This window comes from Bubalus kerabau, chromosome 23 (genome assembly GCF_029407905.1).
Source record: "Bubalus kerabau isolate K-KA32 ecotype Philippines breed swamp buffalo chromosome 23, PCC_UOA_SB_1v2, whole genome shotgun sequence".
Lineage (NCBI taxonomy): Eukaryota > Metazoa > Chordata > Mammalia > Artiodactyla > Bovidae > Bubalus > Bubalus kerabau.
In genome coordinates this window covers 28,522,837-28,547,335 of record NC_073646.1, presented here as the reverse complement: position 1 = coordinate 28,547,335, position 24,499 = coordinate 28,522,837, and the positions used below count along the sequence as shown (strand labels likewise).

The 24,499-nt window shown below is 37.0% G+C and overlaps 1 protein-coding gene across 1 annotated transcript; it reads left to right on the top strand.

Annotated features, from left to right (window-relative positions):
* Positions 1-20: 20 nt before the first annotated feature.
* On the top strand, positions 21-24,341 carry SEPTIN14 (septin 14). Its single transcript, XM_055561598.1, has 9 exons — positions 21-74; positions 7,536-7,656; positions 8,364-8,559; positions 12,636-12,822; positions 13,964-14,125; positions 18,704-18,800; positions 20,806-20,974; positions 22,158-22,290; positions 23,452-24,341. The coding sequence occupies exons 1-9, from the start codon at positions 21-23 to the stop codon at positions 23,629-23,631; spliced, it is 1,299 nt and encodes a 432-aa protein (XP_055417573.1). The 3' UTR covers positions 23,632-24,341.
* The last annotated feature ends 158 nt before the right edge of the window (positions 24,342-24,499 follow it).

Genomic DNA, 24,499 nt, shown 5'->3' with positions numbered 1-24,499 from the left:
TTCAGCTCCTTCAGTCTGACATGGCAGAAAAACCAATGTGTCCCTCCACACAAATACCCAATGATGAAGATACAGTTGAGTATATCTTTCAAAGAGAACTCTTCGTTGTGTACTTCAACGAGATTGTGTATTTTCAAAATATTGATTCAGTAAACTGATATAGGCCTAGCTGATAAAGGCTTATCTTTATTATTTTGGGGCATGAATTAACTTTTATGCTGATTGGACTTAATCATTCCTCTGTCAATGGACATTCAGGTTGCTTCCATGTCCTGGCTACTGTAAATAGAGCAATGAACATTGGGGTGCATATATCCTTTCAGATCATGTTTTTCTCTGGATATAGGCCCAGGAGTGGGATTGCCGGGTCATATGGTGTTCTATTTTTAGTTTTTTAAGGAGCCTCCATACTGTTCTCCATAGTAGCCATACTGATGTACATTCCCACCAGCAGTGTTGGAAGGTTCCCTTCTCTCCACACCCTCTCCAGCATTTATCGTTTGTGGATTTTTTGATGATAGTCATTCTGGCTGGCATGAGGTGGATATCTCATTGTATTTTTGATTTGCATTTCTCTAATAATTAGCGCTGTTGAACATCTTTTCGTGTGCCTCTTGGCCATCTGTATGTCTTCCTTGGAGAAATGTCTGTTTAGATCTGCCTGTTTTTGGATTGGGTTGTTTGTTTTGATTCTGTTAAACATCACAAGCTCTTTGTAAATTTTGGAGACTAATCCATTGTCAGTCACATCATTTGCAAATATTTTCTCCCAATCTGCGAGTTGTCTTTTTGTTTTGTTTATTGTTTCCTTTGTTGTGCAAAAGTCCTTGAGTTTAGGTAGGTCCCATTTATTTTTGCTTTTATTTCCATTTTTCTGGGAGAGCAATCAAAAAAGATACTGCTGTGATTTATGTCAGAGAATGTTCTGCCTATGTTTTCCTCTAGGAGTTTTACAGTGTCCAGTCTCACATTTAAAGTCTTTAATCCCTTTTGAGCTTACTTTTGTGTATGGTGTTAAAGAATGATAAAAATTTATTTTTTTACATGTAGCTGTCCAGTTTTCCCAGCACATTTATTGAAGAGACTGTCTTTCCTACATTGTGTAGTCTTGCCTCTTTTGTCATAGATTGTGAAGCTGTGAAAGTCGCTGAGCTGTGTCCGACTCTTTGCAACCCAGGAATTCTCCAGGCCAGAATACTGAAGTGGGTGGTCTTTCCCTTCTCTGGGGGATCTCCCAAACCCAAGGATTTAATCCAGGTCTCCCGCATTGCAGGAGGATTCCTTATCAGCTGAGCCACAAGGAAAGCCCAAGAATATTGGAGTGGGTAGCCTATCCCTTCTCCAGAGGATCTTCCCAACCCAGGAAACAAACCAGGGTCTCCTGCATTGCAGGTGGATTCTTAACCAACTGAGCTGTCAGGGAAGCCTTGTCACAGATTAATTGACCATTAATCTACGACCAGGTGCATGGGTTTATTTCTGGGTTCTGATTGGAGTTAAATATCAATGATGGTTTAAATAATTGTTGTATATCTCTTGCATCTGCAGACATTTTAATGTATTTATTTTATTTATTTATTTGGCTGCACTGGGTCTTAGCTGCAGCACGTGGGATCTTTAGTTGCAGCATGTGGGATCTAGTTCCCCAACCAGGGATTAAACCCAGACCCCCTGCATTGGGAGCATGTATTCTTAGCCACTGGACACTCAGGGAAGTCTTGCAGACATTTTTAGTAGTGCAAAGACTATTCCAGTTTTTTGGGGGGGGAGGGATCTTTTTTAAATTTATTTTTAATTGGAGGTTAATTGCTTTACAATGTGTTGGTTTCTGCTGTACGACAGCATGAATCAGCCATAAGTATACACATATCCCCTTCCTCAAGACTATTCTAATTTAACTCCAACAAATAAAAAATGAAAACTCCAGAGCCTCCTAGTAGGTGCGAAGAACAGTACTACTTTGATGCATATGCTTGTGAAACTTTCAGTTCAGTTCAGTCGCTCAGTCGTGTCCAACTCTTTGCGACCCCATGAATCGCAGCATGCCAGGCAATGGCACCCCACTCCAGTACTCTTGCCGGGAAACTCCCATGGACGGAGGAGCCTGGTAGGCTGCAGTCCATGGGGTCGCTGAGGGTAGGACACGACTGAGCAACTTCACTTTCACTTTTCACTTTCATGGATTGGAGAAGGAAATGGCAACCCACTCCAGTGTTCTTGCCTGGAGAATCCCAGGATGGGGGAGCCTGGTGGGCTGCCGTCTATGAGGTCGCACAGAGTCGGACACGATTGAAGCAACTTAGCAGCAGCAGCAGCAGCACAATATTTTTATAGTTAACACTATATTGATTCTTTTTTCTGTCTTCCTCTCTGGTCATTCTTCATCTTCTTTTTAGGCTTCTCTTTTCACCTTCTGAGAGTGGGCATTTTCCCATGTCTCATTCTTGTTCTTCTTTATCTTTCTTCAAGCCTCCACTGTGCTCAAATATATATAATCGCCTTCAGGGTATTTCTATACTTTCTTTAGAATAAACATTTCAAAATTCAAACTTATCTTGTTCTCACACAAAAATGTACTAACTTCGTTTTCTGATTTTCCTATTATTGGTCATAGTATCTATACCTGATTAGTGGTCAAGTTCTTTTGATTTTTTTTTTCCCCAGAAAGCCTCCTCATTCTCTATATTTTTCATTCACACTAGTAATTTTATTACCATTCATTTTAGAAAATTGTATTTACTTCTGGATGCATTGCTGTCTTCATCGTTACACGTGGGCTTTCTCTAGCTGCGGGGAGCTGGGGCTGCTCTCTAGTTGTGGTACAAGGGCTTCTCATTGTGGTGGTTTCTCTTGTTGTGGAGCACGGCTCTAGGCAAAAGGGCTTCGGTAGTTGCAGCACACAGGCTCAGTAGTTTAAAAGCATAAAGAGGAAGAAATAGTTTAAAAGCATAAAGAGGAAGAAGCAAGAGGCGTAAGGGCTTAGTTGCCCTGAGGCATGTGCGGTATTCCTTGACCAGGGATCGATCCTGTGTCCCCTGCATTGGTAGGTGGATTCTTAATCACTAGACCACAAGGGAAGCCCTACCACTCACTTTTATAAGGGAAGGTCTTCCCAACTCATGGCTCTAGTTTCCTCTCCAGTCCACTTTGCATGCTATGCCTCACTCATCTTTTTGAAATGTTTCTTCCTTCTATTATTCTCTGACTCAAATCTCCAGCCACTGCCCATTACTAATTCGATAAAATCCATATTCCTTAGCCTCATATCCAAAAACTCCCTATTGTTAGGGCCCTTTTTATCTTTTAAGTCTTCCCAATTTAAGTCTTTTTCTTCAGTTTTCCCAACTGAAGTCTTTTCCTTAAGGTAGGCAAGTTCTTTACAACACAAGGACAAATAGTACATTGTTCATTTGCCATATTTCTCTCTTGCTCATAATATCTACTTCCTCCATACAAATCTTATCCTATTTTCAAGAGCCAATCCGTCATCTTTTAAAATTATTTTTACCTACTCCATGTTAATAGTCATCTATCCTTCTTCCAAATTCCTATATTTTTAAATTGACTTTTCTAAAATTTTGGTACTTATTATGATATTAATAAATACTCTAATTTTTTCTGCATGGCTTTTATTCTCCTTGAAATTATCTGCTCTTCATAAATAAACTCTCTGACTTATAGAACATTAAAGTGTGAAAGAATTTTAAGCTCACCTGGTCAAATATTCTCATTTTATAGAAGAGAAAACAGGCATCAGTGACTGTCCCAAAGGCTCACAATGACTAATGACTTTCTTATTCAGCTACCTTTCCCCATATGACTGGGGCAAAAGCTCATTCATTACAGGGTAAACATCAGGGCTTCTCAGCACTTATAGAGTCCTTTGTAATTTACAGACTTTGCATGCAGTATCCCATTTTCTAGATGTAGTCTGTATGTCCTTGCTATCATGAGAGACTAAAATAATGTATGGTTAGCATTTCAGCTTCACTTGAATGCATATGAAATAATCCTTTTCACGGTAGGTTAAACCTTATATTTTTATATACTTACCTTATGCATACTTTATGTACCTTCTTAATTTACTTTACTGTGGATGATGCAAAGGTGAAATCGAGAAAGAGATTTGCATGATCATAAATGCCAAATTAGTAGAACCTGAAATATTGACATTTTCTATACAAATTATATCAGAATTTTATAAAAATGTATATTATAAGAAAGAACTTTCAGCCTAACAGAAGACATTTGTTAAGTAATTGTGATGATTCAGAACTTTGCTTGTTCTGTTTGTTCTGTGGGTAAAAACTCAGTGTTAATGAGGCCAAGGTTTCTGGTCTTTTCCTGATAAGAAAATGGGCTATATTTTGTTCTATGGACACTTTGATCTGGTACCTCCCTGAGTTGCAGTTTTTAAAATGAGCTAAGCCTATCACAAGGGAGTCTAGGACAGAGGGGACAATAGAGCATCCAAATCTGTTATTGTTTCATATCACCTTCAGATTTTATGGGTCAGAATGTTCTCTTTGAATAGAGAGCTCAGAATTTGCCACATATATTAAACCCCACAAATAGTAACAAATTAAAATTTTTTCTCATTTGATTGTATTTTCAGTTTAGTATTGCTCAAAATGCTCTCTTTAAATATAAAAATCCCCATGGAATTATTATTAATTAATCCTTGGTTGATGCCTGGATTCCTGATTGGGACCAAATAGGACCCTGGTAGGGTCCTATCCCTACCCTTCATTGTTCATTTGCTGCTGCTGCTGCTGCTAAGTCACTTCAGTTGTGTCCGACTCTGTGCGACCCCATAGACGGCAGCCCAGCAGGCTTCCCTGTCCCTGGGATTCTCCAGGCAAGAACACTAGAGTGGGTTGCCATTTCCTTCTCCAATGCATGAAAGTGAAAAGTGAAAGCGAAGTAGCTCAGTCGTGTCCGACTCCTAGTGACCCCATGGACTGCAGCCTAACAGGCTCCTCCGTCCCTGGGATTTTCCAGGCAAGAGTACTGGAGCGGGGTGCCAATTGTTCGTTTAGCATGTACTAATTCAACTAAAGCTGAGCGCTGAAGTATTGTTGCTTTTGAACTGTGGTGTTGGAGAAGACTCTTGAGAGTCCCTTGGACTGAAAGGAGATCCAACCAAGTCCATTGTAAATGAAATCAGTCCTAAATATTCATTGGAAGGACTGATGCTGAAGCTGAAACTCCAATATTTTGGCTACCTGATGTGAAGAACTAACTCATTGAAAAAGACCCTGGTGCTGGGAAAGATTGAAAGCAGGAGGAGAAGGGGATGACAGAGGATGAGATGGTTGGATGGCATCACTGATGTGATGAACATGAGTTTGAGTAGGCTCCGGGAGTCGGGTTTGGACAGGGAAGCCTGGTGTGCTGCAGTCCATGGGGTCACAAAGAGTCAGACATGACTGAGCGACTGAACTGAACTGAATTGAATTCAACTAATAACTTTTGTGTATCATCATCTTTTGTGTATCTAAAATTACCTATTGGGAATTCCCTGGCGGTCCAGTCGTTAAGACTCCACACTTTCAATGCAAGGGGTATGGGTTCAATCCCTGGTCAGGAAACGAGATCCCGCATGCCAAGTGATGTGGCCAAAAATAAAATAAAATAAAATAACTTATCACTTAATCCATTATACCCATCTTTTTCTGTAGATTCTTAAACATGTTCATAAAAGTTATAGTGTTTATCTGACAATTCCTCATTGTGTGGGTGTTTCTATTGATTGTGTTTGTCCTTGGCTGTGAGAGAGATTCTTTTCTGCTTCTTCATATCTAGTAATTTTGATTATACATTGTAGAAAGTCTAAATTCTATTATTATATTTCTCTAAAGAGTAGTGAATTTGTTTTAGCAGTTAGATTACTGGCAAGTCATTTGGACTCTGTTGAGTCATGATATTCTTTGTAAAGGTGGATTTACCTTCGTTGTACCCTTCGACTTGGGAGTAACTCTTTAACTTAGAACATAATCCTTGATCCTATAGCAAGTCCTTTTACAAATTTAAATTAAAAGTTCAAAGTGTTTATCTAAAGTGTTGATCAAACTTGTCTAACTGGGAAGAAGCTTAAACTCCAAACTCTGTCCCCTTGGGTCTTCCTAGTACCACTGCTAAGATACCAACTCAGTGTTTTTAGAATGCCAATTCCTCTCTCAGTTTCCACTGGGCTCTTTACAGTCACTCCTGCACGTACGGAGTGAGACTCAGCCAAGTGTTCTAAAGTCTGCAAATTTGGGTCTCCCTATGCTGTGGCTTGCTCTTCCAAGATTTCTTTCTCTGTATCCTGGTATTATGGCAGCCCCAAATTCTAACCTTAGATTTCCCAGCTCAAGATTGTTGCTTTCTGCTTGACCTCTACGTTTCAAGTTTCTTATTTACTGGGGAGTTGCTTCATGCGAGTATGTGGATTAATCTAGTTTCACCTATTATGCTAACTTGTTTCCACAATTTGATTTATCCTTGTTTCTGCCTCCTTTTCTTTCTGTTCCAATGCCTTCAAACAGTTGTTCTCGTTGTTAATGCAAGGAAAGGTAAAATGCTGTTAAGTTACTCTGCTATCACCAAAAGTTAGACATGTACACACAATTTTATATCTTACTCTTTAAAGAGTTTCATGTATTTTTCAATTTATTAAAGCATTTTTAGAAATATCTCTAATGACTGGAGAATGCCCCAGTGTGTATGTGAATAAATATATTATCATTTACTTGGATATTCTATTACAAGGGGTCATATATTTGGATATTAGAGATCTATAGCAAACACTTTTCTGCATAAAGCATTTGTGAAAATTTCTAGTTGTTTGGGAGATATTCCCAGGACTGAGACTAGTATAGATTAATAAGCCTTCTTTGAATTATTTTCCACTTTTAAAAATAATCAATTGGTAAATTTATGTATAATAAATTATAATAAATAAATAAAATATAAATAATAAAATATAATAAATACATTATTATTGGATTTCTGGGTTTCTAGGTTTGTGTTATTAGCAGTGGATTCCTTTAACAACTTGATATAGCACAAATTCTCAGAGGCATATCACAAATATGAAGTCAAAGTTTTTAGTTACTTTTTAAAAAATTCAAATAAAGTTTGATTTCTTTGCATGTATTAACATATACTGGATCTCCTGAATATATTACCAAACTGAAATGGGATGAAACAATGTTGTTTTCTTTTTTCCACAAAAATAATTCATTATTGTAGAGTAACATACTGGGCTTTCTTGTGGTATGTCTTTAATTTCCTACTTTTATACTTAGAAACATAGTCTATTTGAGTGTGAACAGAGATGGTGTCATTATTTATAAAAATGATGACAAAAATCTATATTTCTGGTTGTGATCTCTCATAAATTTACTTCATTTGCATCTTGTCTGAAGTATATTTGATCATTTGATCATATGAAATGATATCATTTCTCAAATAATCACTTCCATTTCTTTGACATAGTCATTGTCAAGTGATATCTTCTATCTAATCAAAATATTTTTTTTTTCTTTAAGCAAAAAGAAGATAATATACGTTGCTTAAATATGCTTGGCCATTTTGGTTTCGATTGTTTGGCTCATCAGTTGGTGGACAAATTTGTTCAACAAGGATTCTTTTTTAATATTCTTTGTGTGGGTAAGTGCCAAACCCCTCCCATGAATTATTTCTTAATTGTTCATTTCAACTTATTTTAAGCAGCATAACACTGGTGCTGTTTCTTTAGGACTATGTCTTTGTGTTTGTATTGGTTTGCATCTTCTTAGCCGTGTTCAGTTCAGTCGCTCAGTCATGTCCGACTCTTTGCGACCCAATGAATCGCAGCATGGCAGGCCTCCCTGTCCATCACCAACTCCCGGAGTTCACTCAGACTCACGTCCATCGAGTCAGTGATGCCATCCAGCCATCTCATCCTCTGTCGTCCCCTTCTCCTCCTGCCTCCAATCTTTCCCAGCATCAGAGTCTTTTCCAATGAGTCAACTTTTCGCATGAGGTGGCCAAAGTACTGGAGTTTCAGCTTTAGCATCATTCCTTCCAAAGAAATCCCAGGGCTGATCTCCTTCAGAATGGACTGGTTGGATCTCCTTGCAGTCCGAGGGACCCTCAAGAGTCTTCTCCAACACCTTAGACATTTTTTCTCTAAGCGTTTCAGTGCTCTTCAAAATCTGATACACCTTTGTGTATTTTATCTTTCCATATTATGTTAATGATGGATGGAGTCAGAAGTATCATATATATTTCAAGGACATTCTAGTCTTTGAAGTATTTGGGACCATTCTAGGGAGGGGACAGGGTGTCACTTTGCAGATATCTTATGCCCCTATGATGTATCTGTTTCCGTACAGGGGAAACTGGAATTGGAAAATCAACCTTGATTGACACACTGTTCAATACTAATTTGAAAGACAAAAAATCTTCACATTTTTATACAAGTGTTGGACTTAAAATTCAGACATATGAACTCCAGGAAAACAATGTTCAGTTGAAATTAACTGTTGTGAAAACAGTGGGCTATGGTGATCAAATAAACAAGGAAGCCAGGTGAGTGTTTTCTTATTTTAATTTTAAAAGTTGTTGTTATTTCAAGGAATTTGCTTTTTTTCTCCATATATTAAAAAGTAATGCTCTAGAATATATATAAAATTTAATCACTTTGCTGTACAGAAGAAATTAGCACAACATTATAAATCAACTATACTTCAATTAAAAAATAATAAAGTGGGTCTATTGTAGATGGCATGTAGTTGGATTTTTTTTTTTAAATCCATTCAGCCACTCTTTGTCTTTTGATTGGCAAGTTTACTCCTTTCAAATAGGCTTCCCTGGTAGCTCAGCTGTTAAAGAATCTGCCTACAGTACAGGAGACCTCAGTTTGATTCCTGGGTTGGGAAGATCCCCTGAAGAAGGAAAAGGCAACCCGCTTCAGTATTCTGGCCTGGAGAATTCAGGGTCTCAAAGAGTCAGATGTGACTTTCATTTTTCACTCTTTTCAAATAATTATATATAGTATATACTCTATAGTATATGAGTAATATTCACAAGGAATGACTTACTATTATTATTTTGCTATGTTTTCTATCTTGTAGCTCCCTTGTTCCTCATTTCCTCGTTTTAGTTTCTTTGTATTTTGTTGATTTTTGTAGTGATGTGTTTTCTTTCTTTCTCTTTTTCTTTTATGTATCTTCTATAGGTATTTTATTTGTGATTATCATGAGGCTTATATAAAGCATTTTATAATAGTTTATTTTAAGCTTACAACAACTTCAATCACATGCACAATTTTACAGTTTTACCTGTTCTTCACTTTTGATATCAAGCTTCATATTTTTATGTTGTTCATCCATTTGAAGATTTTTGTATTTATAGTTATTTATACTTTTTTCTTTTTAATTCTATGTTACAGGTAAAAGTGATTAACACGCCTTTTTCATTATAGTGTTACAATATTTTCTATTTGTCTATATTTACCTTTATTGACTTTTACCATCGAGTTTTATACTCCTGTGTGCTTTTGTGTAACTGTAATGAGTCCACTTGTTTCAACTTGAATAACTCCCTTTAGCATTTCTTTTCAAGTAGATCTAGTGGCATTTCTTTTAAGGCAAATTTAGTGGTGATGAACTTCCTCAGTATTTATTTGTCTGGGAAGTATTTTTTTTTCTTTCATTTCTAAAAGGCAGTTGGTAGGTTTTTTCTTTTTATCACTTTGTCTATATTATCCCATTCTTTTCTAGCCTGCAAATTTTATGCTGAGAAATTGGCTCATGGTCTTATGGGGGCTCCCTTATATGTGATGAGTTGCTTTTCTGTTGCTTCTTGCAAAATTTACTTTTTGTCCTTAACTTTTTAAAAAGAAATGTTATTGGAGTATAGTTGTTTTACAATGATGCACTTGTGTCTATTGTGCAGCATAGTGAATCAGCCACACACATACATGTGCTGTGTGCTCATTTACTCAATCATGTCTGACTCTTTCTGACCCATGGACTGCAGCCCACCAGGTTCCTCTGTTCATGGAATTTTCCAGGCAAGAATACTGGAGTGGGTTGCCATTTCCTACTCCAACACATACATACAACCCCCCCTTTTTTTTTTATTTCCTTCCTATTTAGGTCACTACAGAGCACTGAGTAGGGTTCACTGTGCTATACAGTAGATTCTCATTAGTTATCCATTTTATACATCAGATCAGATCAGATCAGTCGCTCAGTCGTGTCCGACTCTTTGCGACCCCATGAATCGCAGCATGCCAGGCCTCCCTGTCCATCACCAACTCCTGGAGTTCACTCAGACTCACGTCCATCGAGTCAGTGATGCCATCCAGCCATCTCATCCTCTGTCGTCCCCTTCTCCTCCTGCCCCCAATCCCTCCCAGCATCAGAGTCTTTTCCAATGAGTCAACTCTTCACATGAGGTGGCCAAAGTACTGGAGTTTCAGCTTTAGCATCATTCCTTCCAAAGTGTATATATGTCTATCTCAATCTTCCAGTTCATCCCACACCTCCATTTCTCCCATTGGTGTCCATATATTTGTTCTCTACATCTGTGTCTCTATTTCTGATTTGCAAATAAATTCATCTGTATCATTTTTCTAGATTCCACATATATGTGTTAATATACAGTATTTGTTTTTCTCTTTCTGACTTACTTCACTGTATGACAGTCTCTAGGTCCATCCACACCTCTGCAAATGGCACAATTTCTTTTTATGGCTGAGTAATATTCCATTATATATATATGCCACATCTTTATCCATTCCTCTGTTGATGAACATTTAGGTTGCTTCCATGTCTTGGCTATTGTATATATTGCTGCAGTGAGCACTGGGGTGCATGTATCTTTTGGAATTATGGTTTTCTCTGGGTATATGCCCAGGAGTGGGATTGTTGGGTCATATGGTAGTTCTATTTTTAGATTTTTAAAGGAACCTCCATACTTTTCCATACTGGCTATATCAAATTACATTCCCTCCAACAATGTAAGAGGATTCTCTTTCTTCCACACCCTATCCAGAATTCATTGCTTGTAGATTTTTTAATGATGGCCATTCTGAACCAGTGTAAGGTGATACCTCATTGATTTGCATTTCTCTAATAATTAGTGATGTTGAGCATATTTTCATGTGTTTTTGGTCATCTGTATGTATTCTTTTGGAGAAGGCAATGGCACCCCACTCCAGTACTCTTGCCTGGAAAATCCCATGGATGGAGGAGCCTGGTGGGCTACAGTCCATGGGGTCGCGAAGAGTCAGACATGACTGAGCAACTTCACTTTCACTTTTCACTTTCATGCATTGGAGAAGGAAATGGCAACCCACTCCAGTGTTCTTGCCTGGAGAATCCCAGGGATGGCAGAGCCTGGTGGGCTGCCAACTATGGGGTCGCACAGAGTCGGACATGACTGACGCGACTTAGCAGCAGCAGCAGCAGCAGCAGCATGTATTCTTTGGAGAAATGTTTACTTAGTTCTTCTACCCATTTTTTGATTGGGTTGTTTGTTGTTTTGCTATTGAGCTACATGAGCTGTTTGCATATTTTGGAGATTGATCCCTTGTCAGTTGCTTCATTTGCAAATATTTTCTCCCATTCTGAGAGTTGTCTTTTTTTGTCTTGTTTATGGTTTCCTTGGCTGTGCAAAAGTTTTTAAGTTTAATTAGGTCCTCTTTGTTTATGTTTGTGTTTATTTTCATTACTTTAGTTGGTGGGTCTAAAAAGATCTTGCTGCAATTTCTGTCAAAGAGTGTTCTGCCTGTGTTTTCCTCTGAGAGTTTTATAGTGTCTGACTTACATTTAAGAATGCATTGAGCTGTATACCCACCACCTCATCTGGGACCTAGAACAGTTGTATCACATCCAAAAATTATCTTGTGCTTTAGTCAATTTATCCTTGTGCTGATACCATGCTGTATTAATGATTTTAGCTTCACAATAAGTCCTAATATAGGAAGAATATATCTTCTTCATTTTTTTTTTCAGTATGTATTGAGCATTCTTGGTTCTTTGCACTTATATATATGTATACATGCAAAAACTTGGATTCTAATTGGGACTGCATTGAACTGAGAGAGCATTTTGCCTTTTCTCTAAACAATGGGTCCTTAAAAAAATTATTCATTTTTGACTGTGCAGTATCTTCCTTGCTGCTCATGGGCTTTCACTAGTTGTGGCAAGTGGGGGAACTCTTCCTTGTGGTTCACAGGCTTCTTGTGGTGGTGGCTTCTCTTGTTGTGGAGCATGGGCTCTAGGCGTGTGGGCTCAGTAGTCACAGCACTCAGACTCAATCGTTGCAGAACACCGGCCCTAGAGCGTGGGCTCAGCAGTTACGCTGCACAAGGTTAGCTGACCCTCAGCGTGTGGAATCTTCCTTGACCAGGGATCTAACCCATGTCTCCTGCATTGGTAAGCAGATTCTTAACCACTGTACCACCAGTCAAGTCCAATAATGGGCCTTTTTATTGGTTTATAATTGTTATCTTTGTAAGGACATGTTATGAACATTTTAATTGCTGGGGCAATTAGTGAGTGCACATATTCACTATATAGTAAATGATAAAATCACAGGCATCAGATGATATTAATCTGTTATGTTAAATGTTTGAATAATCTTTTTTTTTCCAGCTACCAGCCAATTGTTGACTACCTAGATGCTCAATTTGAGTCCTATCTTCAAGAAGAATTGAAAATTAAACGTTCCTTAGGTGACTACTGTGATTCCCGAGTCCACGTGTGCCTTTACTTCATTTCACCGACAGGACATTCTCTGAAGTCTCTTGATATATTAACCATGAAGAACATTGACAGCAAGGTGCGTTTGGTAAATCCATCAGCCTGTCAAGATTTGATACTTTTTTTCAAACAATACAAATCTTGAACTTCCCTAGTGGTCCAGTAATTAAGAATCCATCTGTGGGTGCAGAGGACATGGGTTCAATTTCTAGTCTGGGAAGATCCCATATGCCGCGGGGCAACTAAGCCCATGTGCCACAACTACTGAACCTAAGAAACAGTGCAAATCTTGAAAGCATTTGCACACAAGAACTTGACTTCCCCAGTGGCTCCGATGGTAAAGAGTCTGCCTTCAGTGCGGAAGACCGGGTTTGATTCCTGGGTTGGGAAGATCCCCTGGAGGAGGAAATGACAACCCACTCCAGTAACCTTGCCTGGAAAATTCCATGGACGGAGGAGCCTAGCAGGCTACAGTCCATGGGGTCACAAAGAGTCGGACACAACTGAGTGACTTCACATATATATCATTTTTCCTGTTAACCTTTAAAGCATTTTCTAGAGATACCATTACAAAATGTCACTTAGTGATTTAACAATAGAAAGAGATTTAAACAATAGACATTTATTTTCTTACAGTTCCAGAAAGTGTCACCAAGTTTTGTTTTTTCTGAAACCTCTCAGTTCAGGAAGTAGATGGCCACTTTCTCACTGTCATCTCACACGATCTTTTGTTTGTACACACATGTGATGTCTCCGCGTGTCCAAGTTTCTCATTTTTATGAGGACACTGGTGGAACTGGGTTAACGCTATTTTAATGGCCTTAGATGGTGCAAATGAATGATAAGTAGAAGGAAAAAGTTGATCTGTTCTACAGTGTTGATGAAAAGTCTCTTCTGACATTTTAATACTCAATCAAATAAGAAATCAAATTGATCATACTTCATTTTGCTACTTACATTTTACCAAACCCAGATGCATTGGAAGTGTAAGAAAATTTGAGAAGAGAAAAAACTGAGCCTTCTAAACCTGATTTCTGATTAAAGTTTAATCTTCAAAAATACTGATGATTTTGGAAAGCAATTTTATGAAGAAGTTATGAAAGCTAGGGATTATTTGGTTACAAAAATATGTTGTCAGATATTGTGAAGTTTTCACTGTAAAAATAACATTTAATAATTAATTCTCAATGGTGAGTTTTTCTTTGCTTCTTTCTTAATAGGTGAACATTATACCAGTGATTGCCAAAGCAGATGCAATTTCTAAAAGTGATTTACAGACATTTAAGTGTGAGATAATGAATGAATTGATTAGTAATGGCATCCAGATGTATCAGTTCCCAACAGATAATGAAACTAGCACTCACATGAACTCCTCGATGAATGTAAGCTTCTAACTATTGAATCTCAATTCTATTTGACAGGGGGAATGAAAACATAATTTATAAGTAACCTTATTAGCAATACAGAAAAAACTGGAAAACACCCTGATGGTGGGAAAGATTGAGGGCAAGAGGAGAAGGGGGCGACAGAGGATGAGACGATTAGATGGCATCACTGACTCAATGGACATGAGTTTGAGCAAACTCCAGGAGATAGTGAAGGGAAGCCTAGCATGCCGCAGTTCATGGGGTCTCAAAGAGTCGGACATGACTTAGCAGCTGAACAACAATGTTAGTAATATAGTGTCACTTGTATCTGACAAAGAGACTATAAATAAGGTATTTTTCCCCAAAATCCAGTGTGGGAAAATGTTTCTTTTTCTTGATTTTGAAAAATATTTGCTGAGAATCAATTATTTTAAGAAGCATTTTATTCTTTTAAAAATGCTTTTAGAAAGATATAGTTCACATACCATATGACTCACCCATGAAAGTATACAATTTAATGATTTTTAGTCTGTTCACAATGTGTGCAACCACCTCCACAACCAAACTGAGAACATTTTTATTATACAATAGAAATAGAAATATTATCTCAAAAAGAAACCCCATACTCTTTAGCTTTTCTCCCCTACCGCCTGTCAACCTTCCTCTCCACCAGCCCTAGGAAACCGCTAATCAACATCTTTCTCCTCAGATTCCTCTGTTCTGGATATCATATGAATGGAATTATATAGTATTTGGTCTTTTCATGCTTTAATTGGCTATTAGTATGTCTTCCCAGGGGAAAAATTTACTCAGATCCTTTGTGCATTTTTAAATGAGCTCTTTTTTTTTTAAATTGAGTTCTTAGAGTTCTTTATGTATTCTTTTCATACTGTTCATGGGGTTCTCAAGGCAAGAATACTGAAGTGGTTTGCCATTCCATTCTCCAGTGGACCACCTTCTGTCAGATCTCTCCACCATGACCCGCACATCTTGGGTTGCCCCACGGGCATGGCTTAGTTTCATTGAGTTAGACAAGGTTGTGGTCCTAGTGTGATTAGATTGACTAGTTTTCTGTGAGTATGGTTTCAGTGTGTCTGCCCTCTGATGCCCTCTTGCAACACCTACTGTCTTACTTGATTTGCAATTATTTTCCCTTATCTACTAGTCATTTTTTCATTTTATTTCTGGTTTCCTTTGAAACATAAGCTTTTTAAAAATATTGATGAAGTCCAATTTATATATTTTAGTTGTTACTTGTGCTTTTGATGTCATATCTAAGACTGTTTTGTCAAATCCAAGGTAATAAAGATTTTCTTATGTTTCCTTCTAAGAGGTTTTAAAATTGTGGTAAAATATACGTCGAATGAAGTTTACCATCTTAAACTTTTAATTTTTTTTAATTTAAAAAAATTTTTTAATGTTTTTGATGTGGACCATTTAAAAAGTCTTTACTGAATTTGTTATGGTTTTATGAAGTCATTACTGAATTTGTTACGGTTCTGTTTTATGTTTTGGGTTTTTTTGGCTGCGAGGCATGTGGGATCTTAGCTCCCTGACCTGGGATCAAAGTTGCAACCCCTGCATTCAAAGGCAAAGTCTTAACCACTGGAATGCCAGGGAAGTCCCCAACCTAAATCTTTCAAAGTTCACAGTTGAGTGGCATTATCTGTTCATAGTGTGCTACTATCCTTGCCACCAACTATATCCACAGAACTTTTTTCATCTTGAAAAACTGAGGCTCTGCAATAAATAATAATTCCGTGTTATTCCTTCCATCAACTTTATGGATTTGACTACTCAAAGTACTTCTAATAGATAGAATTATATAATATTTGTCCTTTCCTAACTGTACAAATATTTCTTTGAGTCTCTGCTTTCAATTCCCTTGGGCCAATTCTTGTCTGTGCCAAGAAGTGGAGTTGCTGGCTTGTATGATAATTGTACGTTTAATTTCTTGAGGAACCACCATACTTTTTTCCATAGTGGCTTCACTATTTTTGCATTCCCACAAAAAGTGCACAGGGTTTCCAGATTATCCACATTCATAGCAACGCTTGTTATTTTCTGTTTTTTTTTAAGTGATACCTTATCTTAATGCATATGAGTTGCTATTGCACTGTGGTTTGTGTGTGTGTGTGTGTATAGTCATCTTTATTATAGTTCATGTGTACATTAGAAACTGACATGGATTTCTTTATTAAGACATAGATTGTTATGGGCAGCTGCTTTCCACTTTTACTTGAGAATGGTAAAGAAGCCAATATTAGTGTCATTACATCAAGTTTTCACCTGGTAGGAAACCTGAACAGGTCTCTTGGGTTTTCTAGGTCACTGTTATACTGTCCCCAGACCTCCCTGCACCCAAGTGTCTCTGGAATTCCCTATACATTTCAAAAGGCACTTGGGCAACAGAACACTATTACTCTGCTTGCTTTTAAGGTGCAATTCCTGGGTTAAATATTGTGCATATGCATCTCTTAATTGCCCAGGCTTATCTTCTAAATAATGCATTACTCATTTTACTAATCTCCCTGCCAAACAAAGGACCCCAAAGCGTTGTGTTAATCTCAAAGAAGTCAGGTGAGGCTCTTCTCTCCATAAATCAACTTATTTGAAATCCCAAATGAAATGCTAGTGTCAAAGCGCAAAACAATAGCCTTTCCTGAAAAGCTGCATTGTGATTTTTTAAAAATTTATTTATATATTTATCTGTTGGCCGTGCTGGATCTTCATGTTGCAGCACATGAGCTCTAGGTGCTTCATTTGTGGCACAAGGGGCTTTGTTGCTCCGTGGCATGTGGGAACTTCCTTGACCAGGAATCAACCCTATCCTTTGCATTGGCAGGAAGATTCTTTACCACTGGACCACCAGGGAAGACCTGCCCTTTTTAAAAAATGGGTTGTTTGCTTTGATATTGAATTGTATGAGCTGTTCATATATTTTAGGTATTAACTCCATATTAGATATGTCATTTCCAAATATTTTCTCCCATTCCGTAGGTTGTCTTTTCATTTTTTGACAGTTTCTTTTGCTGTGCAAAATGTTTTGAGTTAAATTAGGTCCCATTTTTTTAGTTTTGCTTTTGTATCGTTTGCCTGAGAAGAAAGATCTAAAAAATATTGTGACCATTTATGTCAGTGTTCTGCCTAGAGTTTTCTTTTAGGAGTTTCATGGTTTCTGGTCTTACATTTAGGTCTTTAATTCATTTTGTGTTTATCTTTGTATGTATTATGAGAAAAGTTCAAATTTCATTCCTTTACATATTAATTGTGTTGTTATCATGTAGTTATCCCAGTACCACTTATTGATGAGACTGTCTTTTCCCATCGTATATTTTTCCCTCCTTTGTTGTAGATTAATTGGCCATATGTGTGTAATTTTATTTCTGGGTTCTCTGTTCTGTTTCACTGATCTGTGTGTCTGTTTGTGCTGCTGCTAAGTCACTTCAGTCGTGTCCGACTCTGTGCGACCCCATAGATGGCAGCCCACTAGGCTTCTCTGTCCCTGGGATTCTCCAGACAAGAACACTGGAGTGGGTTGCCATTTCCTTCTCCAATACATGAAAGTGAGAAGTGAAAGTGAAGTCGCTCAGTCGTGCCTGACTCTTAGCGACCCCATGGACTGCAGGCTACCAGGCTCCTCCGTCTATTGGATTTTCCAGGCAAGAGTACTGGAGTGGGGTGCCATCGCCTTCTCCACTGTTTGTGCTAGTACCATGCTATTTTGATACTGTAGTTTTATAATATAGTGTGAAGTCAAAGAGTGTGATACTTACAGTTTTGTTCTTTTTTCCTCAAGATTGCTTTGGCTATCTGAGCTCTTTTGCAGTACCATACAATTTTATTATGTATTATGTAACTAATTCCATTAGTTTTGTGGAAAAAGCCATGTCTATTTTGATAGGGATTACATTAAATCTGTAGATTACTCTGAATAGTATGAACATTTTAACATTATTAATTCTTCCAATCCATGAACATGGTATATTTTTTCAGTAATTTGTGTCATCTTCATATTCCTTCATCAGTGTCTGATATTTTTCAGAATATTGGTCTTTCACCTCCTCTTTTAAGCCATCTAGGTATTTTATTCATTTTGATGCAATTTTAAATGGAATGTTTCCTTGATTTCTCTTTTTGACAGTTCATTATTAGTAAATAGAAAAGCAACATGTAGAAATTTGTATGATAACCTTTATTATTCAACTTTATTGAATTCATTTATTATTTCTAGTGATTTTTTGGTAGAGACTTAAAGTTTTCTGTGTATAGTATCATATCATCTGCAAATACTGACAGTTTTACTTTTTCCCTTCCAACTTGGATACCTTTTATTTATTTTTGTTGTCTGATTGCTGTGGCTAAGACTTCTAATATTATGTTAAATAGAACTGGGATCTCACACAAATGCTTACAGAAATTAATCTGCACATATTTAATGCTAAGTCATAAAATCTGAGGCAGGATAAATCACTTGTTTGAGTAAACTTATTGTGTATTCTTGTCTCTGTTATTTCCATAACAGAAATAAGAGTAACAGAGTAAGTCATATTGGTATAAGAAAATATGATGAAATTTGTTCTTACTTTCTAGGGCCTCTTACCTTTTGCTGTAGTAGGAAGTACGGAGGAAGTGAAAGTTGGAAAAAGAACAGTCAGAGGACGTCAGTACCCCTGGGGAATTTTACAAGGTAAGCATAACAAACCTCCATGAGAAGACTTACTCTGGAGTGATTATGCTCAAATACAGATAATTATAAAATTATGTAAAATATAACTAAAAATATATAAAACAAAATATCTTAACTTGAGTCAATATTGGTAACTCTCATTAAACAGCAAATTAACAGTTACTGATAAGGAGCACAGATTCTGTTTCATTTGAGATAGTGATTATTTTGACTATAATTTATTCTCATGGAAATTTTCTGGAATTTTTTTGTACTTTAGGCAAAAATTCAGAAACTGAGCAGAACCTTCTCATCTACCCCAGTCTGCCACATGCAGATTATCTCTGTGGTGCTAAACTATCATATTCAGAATGTGGAAAAGTTCTTTGAACAAAAGAACTTTGAACAGCATGGAAGCATAAATATTGGTTCTTGATACATGTTATATAAGTTAATTGCTACTCAATTTATAAAGCACTTTTAAGTGGTTACTAGTAAAAGGGATGGTAAACTATTTAAAAAATAAAGTAATATAATTTATTTTTGGATGAATTATACCTAGACATTTATATTAGTTACCTAACATCATGATGAATTAGAATATTGTCATAACAGTCATTTATTATCTGATTCATATACTTGTGATACTAATTATTGGAGACTGGATTATCTCTATCTGTAGAGATAATGTTCCAAATGTTATTTTCAATTAATGTATTATAAATTTTAATTTTATTAAATGTACTTAAAGACAATATATTTTAATGAATATTACATTTGGTTACAATATCGTACCCAATACCCAAAATATTGTGATCAGTCTTTTGGATATGACAGGCACAAGAGAGAGCCATGTGAATTTATTGAGTGATTTTAAAAAGTGACTAATTCATTCTCATACATATGGTATACAAATATAATTTAATAACTACATCATGTACAATTGTTAAGGCCTTTACATTAGAAGGCTTTAATTAAATTACTTAGTTTAGTGAAATTATCTTCTTTAAAAGAAGATAATTTATAGTTCATTTATAGACCAGGAAATTTGCTTTAAATTTATTAACCAGAGACTAAATAGGAAACAGTGAAATAATATGTTACATTATATTAGTATATAGCATCAGTTCATCAGTTTACTGCTCTGTAAAATACCTTGAGAATATTCATTTGAAAAATACTAAATTATTAAAGAAAACTTATGCTATATAAGTTTCAAAACCACAAAATTAAAAGACTCTTGCTCCTTGGAAGAAAAGCTATGACCAACCTAGACAGCATATTAAAAAGCAGAGACATCACTTTGGCGACAAAAGTCCATATAGTCAAAGCTATGGTTTTTCCATTAGTCATGTATGGATGTGAGAGTTGGACCATAAAGAAGGCTGAGTGCCCAAGAATTGATGCTTTCAAATTGTGGTGTTGGAGAGGACTCTCGAGAGTTCCTGGGACTACAAGGAGATCAAATCAGTCAATTCTAAAGGAAATCAGTCCTGAATATTCATTGAAAGGACTAATGCTGAAGCTGAAGCTCCAATATTTTAGCTACCTGATTGAGAAGAGTCTTTTCCTCATTGGAAAAGACCCTGATGTTGGAAAAGATTGAAAGCAGGAGGACAGGGGACAACAGAGGATGAGATGGTTGTATGGCATAACCAATTCAATGGACATGAGTTTGAGCAAGTTCCAGGAGACAGTGAAGGACAGAGGGGCCTGGTATGCTGCAATCCATGGGGTCCCAAAGAGTCAGACACAACTGAGCGACTGAACTGAACTGAAGCTCTATAATAATATAATGTAACATATTATTTCACTGTTTCCTATTTAGTCTCTGGCTAATAAATTTAAAGCAAATTTCCTGGTCTATAAATAAACTATACCTATAATTGACATGTACCATATAAGCATATTAAATGGTTAGAAGATTTATAGCTATTATTCAGAACACTCTAAGCTCATTCAAAAATGCTTACTGAGTGATAGAGATTGATAATAAGCTTTGTGGCTTTATTATTTTTCTGCCTAGTGGAAAATGAAAACCACTGTGACTTTGTTAAGCTCCGGGATATGCTTCTTTGTACAAATATGGAAGACTTGAAAGAACAGACTCACACTCTGCACTATGAACGTTACAGGCGCAACAGACTTCACATAATGGGATTTACTGATATGGGTCCAAACAACCAGCCAGTTAGGTGAGTGGAGATCTCGCTCGAACAAGATGATAGGTGACTTGGAAATCCCCTATAACCGTGAGATGTGATTATTTTGGAATGAGAATAGCTCTGCTTCTCATATTCTGGGCCATCTGAATCTTGTTGGTTTTCATTATCTTCAGACCTCAATAGAGGGTTAGTAGGAGCAACATAATGCAAGGGCTCATTTATATGCCTCCAATATGTACATGTCCCTGGAGGAGGGCATGGCAACCCACTCCAGTTCTTGCCTGGAGAGTCCCATGGACTGAGGAACCTGGCAGACTACAGTCCATGGGATTGCAAAGAGTCGGACACGACTGAGCGACTGAGCACACACAGTATGTACTTGTGCTAAAACCCTCCATGTCAATCCCAAAGAGAGAAGTTTTTATAGGCAAAATTTGGGAGGGAGGGCTGTAGGCTGTGTAACCCTCCCCTTACTGGTTGGTGGTGAGGTAACAAGATGGTGTTCAATCATCAGCCTTCTGGTTACAGCCAGTCTGGGGTCCATATGCTTGTGCTCAGCCTGAAGGTATCATCCTCCGCCTGGGTAGGAGCCTTGGTTCCTGTAGAACTCAGAGGTCTGTTTCTGTGTCTTGGCTGTTGTGAATAGTGCTGCTATGAGCACAGGGGTCCAGGTATCTTTTTGAATTGTAGTTTTGTTCTGACATATGCCGAAGAGTGGGATTGCTGGATCATATAGCAACACTATTTTCAGTTTTGGGGGGAATGTCTATACTGTTTTCCATAGTGGCTCTCTTCCACTTTACATTTCCACCAGCAGTGAAGTTTTGGTTTGTTTTTTTCTCACACCCTCTCCAGCATTTGTTATTTGTAGATTTTTTCATAATGGCCTTTCTGACTGGTATGAGGTGGCACCCCATTATAGTTTTGATTTGTATTTCTCTAATAATTAGGAATGCTGAGCATCTTTTCATGTGCCTGATGGCCATCTGTATATCTTTTTTGGAGAAATGTTTATTTAGGTCTTCTGCTTGTTTTTCATTTGGGTTGTTTGGTATTTTGTTTTCAAGTTATATGCGTTGTTTATATTGGGTTGGCCAAAAAGTTTATTTGGGTTTTTCCATACAAAGTTACATATATTTTAATATATAATATATATTTTTATATGTTTATTTATATTAACATTTTAATATAAGAACACACACTTTTTTTTTAGTTTTCAAGAGATCTATGAAGCCAAGAGGCAGGAGCTCTTGGAGCAATGTCAGAGGGAAGAAGAAGAGTTGAAACAGAAGTTTATGCAGCGAGTAAAGGAGAAAGAAACAGCATTTAAAGAAGCTGAAAAAGAGGCAAGTCCTGCTAGTTTGATATAATCCATATTCAAATTTAGGGGTCCTTTAAATTGGGGGTTTTTATCTCAAGAGTTTAGATGATTTTGTTGAAGGATACTTTCTATTCTTCAAAAAGTAGCTATTTACCATGTAAGTTTTGGATGCAGCCTTTAAAAAAATGATTGCCTGTAATCTTATTTTTCCTAGAGCTTTTGGAGAATCAGCTTTTTTGAATTTTTGTAAACTGAAGTATAAATTGACTTACAATATTATATCAGTTTTGGGTGTACAACAGTGAGTCAATATTTTTATATATTAAATACCACCTGTCAATGAGGAGGGCATGGCATCCCACTCAATATTTTTGCCTGGAGAATCCCATGGACAGAGGAGCCTGGCAGGCTACAGTTCAGAGGGTTACACAGAGTCAGACACGACTGAAGCGACTTAGCATGCACGCATGCACCATTTGTCAGCATAGAAAGTTATTAAAATATTATTCACTATATTCTGTATGCTGTACATTACATCCCCATGACTTATTATTTTATAACTGGACGTTTGTATCCTTTAATCTTCTTCACCTATTTCATTCATCCCTCTCCTCTGGCAACCACCAGTTTTTTCTCTGTATCTATGAGTGTGTTTCTGTTTCATTATGTTTATTCATTTGAATTGTTTTCTTTAGATTCCCTGTATAAGTAAAATCATATGGTATTTATCTTTCTCTTTCTTATCTATTATCTACCTCTGACTTATTTACTTAGCATAATACCCTCCAGGTCCTTTCATGTTGTCTCAAAAGGCAAGGTCTCTCTCTCTTTTTCTTTTTAACAGGTAATGTTCCATTGTATGTATGTATATGTATACATATAGCACATCTTTAAGTAAAAAAGTTTCTCAGTGATTTTGCTATCATTTATAAATACCACAATCTCACATCCCCAGCCTTTCCAATCATTCTTCTTGCCCTTGTATGTAGATGCTCATTTGCCCTCAGGTCTGAAAATGTCTTTACCAGCGATATGACTCCAGCAGAGATACTTTTGAGACTACTATTAAGATCAAGTGCTATTCTAATGATTAGGGTAGGTTTGATAATCAGAAGGAAAGAAACAGGTTCCTGGGGATGTGCCCCCATAGGGTGCTTTGAGTCACAACTGCGGGTTTGTTTTACAGCTACAGGACAAGTTTGAACATCTTAAGAAGGTCCAACAAGAGGAGACAATGAGACTTGAGGAGGAGAGGAGACAACTGGAAGAAGAAATCCTGGAATTTTATCAAATGAAGGCCTCCTCTGGGACCTCGCAGGGTCAGGTGTGCACCGGTGTGAAGAAGGACAGAGAGCGGAAGAAATAACCCTTTACCACTCTGTGCTGTAGGGCCCTTTCACTCTCTCATCTTCCTGTGAGATTTTCCTCATAGCCCTTAATTCTGATTGAAATTACGCTAAGTTTGAAAACTTGTTTACTTGCTGTGTATTTCCTCTCCCTAGAAGGTGAGCTCCCTGAGAGCACATACCTTGATCATCTTGTTAGATGCTCTGTTATCAGGGTTTAGAACAAGAGTAGCACAGAACTGGCGTTCAATAAATATTTGCTAAAATGAAAGAAGATCAAAGATTTATGTAGCACAGTGTAAAAGTGTTGATTAGCTGTGGAAATTCTTTTACCATAGCCCTACCTGTGACTCTGGTGACCCAGTATATGTATTATTTCATATCTAAACAGAAGTAGGGGATTTGTTGGCGTGCAGTATTACAAAAAGCTAATCCTTATGCTCATATTCCTTATAAAATTCTACTGATAATAGTTTCTTGATAGTTTTTATTAAATAAAATGCTGTTTCTGATTTTAACTCTTATACTTTTATGTTAGACCTTGTAAAACTAATATTGGAATAAAACTTCAGAAGTGAAGGAGAGTCAGAGAATAATGGGAAACCACGAGTAACATTTGGATGATAATATTATGCCTTACTTACGAACATTTACTTCAAACTAAAGTTATCAACGTTTTAGAAAATAAAGTAGATTTTTAAAACTATTTCCAAAGTTTCCTTCTGACTATATATCCTGAATTTTCTGCATTTACAATGTCAGTTCACCTGTTTGTGTGGCTGAACTTTACCATGACTTATTCAGCAAAACTACTACCCTTGAGTGTCTGTGTATATTTACTCTGAAATTTTTCTCATGTTCCTGAAAGAATAAAAAATTTTTCTGTTG

What these genes read in the sequence shown, in the direction of transcription:
- SEPTIN14 (XM_055561598.1), top strand. Translation starts at nt 21, where the DNA reads ATGGCAGAAAAACCAATGTGTCCCTCCACACAAATACCCAATGATGAA. An exon ending in TACCCAATGATGAAGATACA is followed by an intron (nt 75 to 7,535) that starts GTTGAGTATATC and finishes TTTTTCTTTAAG; the next exon opens with CAAAAAGAAGATAATATACG. An exon ending in TGAAGAACATTGACAGCAAG is followed by an intron (nt 12,823 to 13,963) that starts GTGCGTTTGGTA and finishes CTTTCTTAATAG; the next exon opens with GTGAACATTATACCAGTGAT.